This window comes from Sinocyclocheilus anshuiensis, unplaced genomic scaffold (assembly GCF_001515605.1).
Source record: "Sinocyclocheilus anshuiensis isolate Anshui unplaced genomic scaffold, SAMN03320099.WGS_v1.1 scaffold1893, whole genome shotgun sequence".
Lineage (NCBI taxonomy): Eukaryota > Metazoa > Chordata > Actinopteri > Cypriniformes > Cyprinidae > Sinocyclocheilus > Sinocyclocheilus anshuiensis.
This window is the reverse complement of record NW_015539822.1, coordinates 135,795-138,375: the sequence shown is the minus strand read 5'-3', so window position 1 is coordinate 138,375 and position 2,581 is coordinate 135,795. Positions and strand designations below refer to the sequence as shown.

Below are 2,581 nucleotides of genomic sequence, written 5' to 3'. Positions count from 1 at the left end.
TATATATATATATATATACACAGTATATATATTCAAATGTGCAAGAAATCCTACATAAAAGGATTATATATCCTAACCTGTTTTTAAATAACAATGCATTTGGAAAAAAACTAAACTGTAAAACAACAGATTCAAACCAAGTCAAGTGCCCGATAATCCTGATAATCGCCCTTCATCCTGTGTACCACTTATATTTATTGATATTTATAGATAGTGATATTTACATGGTCCTTCTAGCAACAAAAAAATAAAAAAGCCACGTTTTCCACACAATTTATCACTTAAACACAACAAATAAAAATAATATTTAATATTTGTGTGTGCATCAATTTAACAATACATATCAATCAGCAGCAATATTTACCAGATATGTAATACAGATTATAATTTCCTAATTCATAGAATATAAAAAACAAAATTAAAGCAATATGAATCACTGAGTCACAGTGATTTAAGCAGACCATTTCGTAGGTCCATGAAAAGGAATCAAACTTATCAACTTCAAAACAGTTTTTGCTACTAAAGTTTAAATAAGAGACAGAAATAGATATTAATGCTTTTATTATAAGGATGCATCACAAAACTACTCTATAAAAAACTCTCTGTCCAGGAAATGTAATGGGCAAATAGAAAGTACCTTAAAACCCTCGTGATATTCATTTTACATCATCATCAACATTTCAGAATGTATCATTATAATCTCTTTTTCCTTTCCAACTCCACCCTTTGGTCTATTCCTCTTTTTTTATAGGTTCCTATTTTTTTTTTATGTTTCCTTCTCTTGCCCTTCCTCTGTTATCAGATGACAAACCTGACTGCAAGCTGACCTTTTTGTAAGTTGTTTCTCCTGTGGGGTCAACTCCTCGGTGACCAATGGTCTTCTTCATACTCTGAGATGATCCCGGCCCCTATTTAGAGAGACAAAGACACAAATGAGTGACAGAGAAAAAAGGGGAACAGATAAAAAAACATCTGGTTTCATGTTAATACAGGGGATTCAAGAGGCTTCAACTCTGTCAAGGTTTAACTTTCTGTTTGTCAGGTGTTTCCTTGAGTCAAACACAGTCACACACATTCCTGTCCGTCTGTTCATCCTCTCACTGCCTTGATACATGTGAATCTTCAATTGACAATGAGAGCTGTGAGTGTGTGTGTGTGTGTATGTGTGTGTACTGGTATATATGGTTTATGAGGACACAAATGTGTATAATGACATGGGTACTACAATGTAAACATGGTTTATGAGGACACTTCCTGTGTCCCCGTAAAACAAAAGGCTTAAAAAACATACAAAACGGTGTTTTATGAAATTCAAAATTTGTCAGTAGTTTCCTGTAAGGGGTAGGTTTAGGGGTAGGGTTGGTGTAGGGAGATAGAAAATACAGTTTGTAAAGTATAAAAACCATTACGCCTATGGAGTCCCCGTAAACCACAAATGCAAGAGTGTGTGTGTGTGTGTGTGTGTATCTAACTGTGTCAATATTTGCCCTGTTCGAGATCCTTCTCACATGACTGTTTGATCAACACAGAAACAGTAAGTCAAGCTTACTTCAGCCTGCAGGTCTCATGTGTTCACATTCCTCTACCAATGTCCAGCAACTAAAATACACTCAGACCTGGATGAAACTGTGGACACTGAGCTGAGATTTTTACAAGTGCTTGGCTAACAGATCAGAAACTGAGATGAGAAAACAAGGGAAGGTGAAAATGTTTGCATGAAGCACTGAATCCCTGAGTGCAGAAACCAGTGAGAACCTGACATCTGTTTAGCGATAAAGCAAGAGCCTGTGCTACATTGTGCATAAATTCATGACTAAAGCAAAATGTTAACCATTTAGAGAGCACTATATTTACTATACAGCATGGCATCAAATGCCTTTTTTCACTTATAAAATGGTCACTAAACCGGCAAAAATGAACACCAATAATGAATTAACATAAAATCGATGCTAAAGCCGACTACGTTAAGAGCTAACTTTAAAATTAAAATATTTATATAATCTTGCTACTGAATTGTCATCGCTGACTGCATGCAAAAACAGTGTATTACTGGGTATAATTCCAGAACAAATAATTATGAGTAAGTTCTTTTAATGAATCTACAAAAGATTCCTGATTTAAACGATTCCTGATTCTAACAAATAATTTACTGAATCTGTCAGAAAGGCAACATAATTGACATCTGACTCACTTAGTAAATGGCAAGTCATCATAACTTTCATTTAGGTCTACCTACAGATGAAATGAAAACTATTACTGCAAGTTAATTAACCCTCTACAGAGAAAATTATGAAATTTGTGAGAATTAAATCCATATATTTACAGACTGGTTGCTCATATCACAACTGCAGGCCAAACTGAAATTACACATTTACAGTTTAGAAAACTATGGCTCTCCAGAACCAGAAAAAAGGAACTTTGATTTTTTTTAAATTTGACCCTCTAACTCTAGCACTTTCTATTCTATTTTAATTCTACTTTATTTATCTTTTTTTTTATAAAAAAAATAGCTTTCTTTTTTCTATTCTATCTACTTGTTTTTCTTTGTGTGTGTGTGTGTGTGTGTGTGTGTGTATATATA

The 2,581-nt window shown here is 33.9% G+C and overlaps 1 protein-coding gene across 1 annotated transcript in view; it reads right to left on the bottom strand.

The window, feature by feature from the left end:
- pip5k1ab (phosphatidylinositol-4-phosphate 5-kinase, type I, alpha, b) overlaps positions 1-2,581 on the bottom strand; it is a 25,004-nt gene that overhangs the window by 12,614 nt on the left and 9,809 nt on the right. Inside the window, exon 3 of the mRNA XM_016480379.1 lies at positions 828-908. Within this exon, the coding sequence (XP_016335865.1) occupies positions 828-908 (81 nt within the window). The remainder of the gene's footprint in view (positions 1-827; positions 909-2,581) is intronic.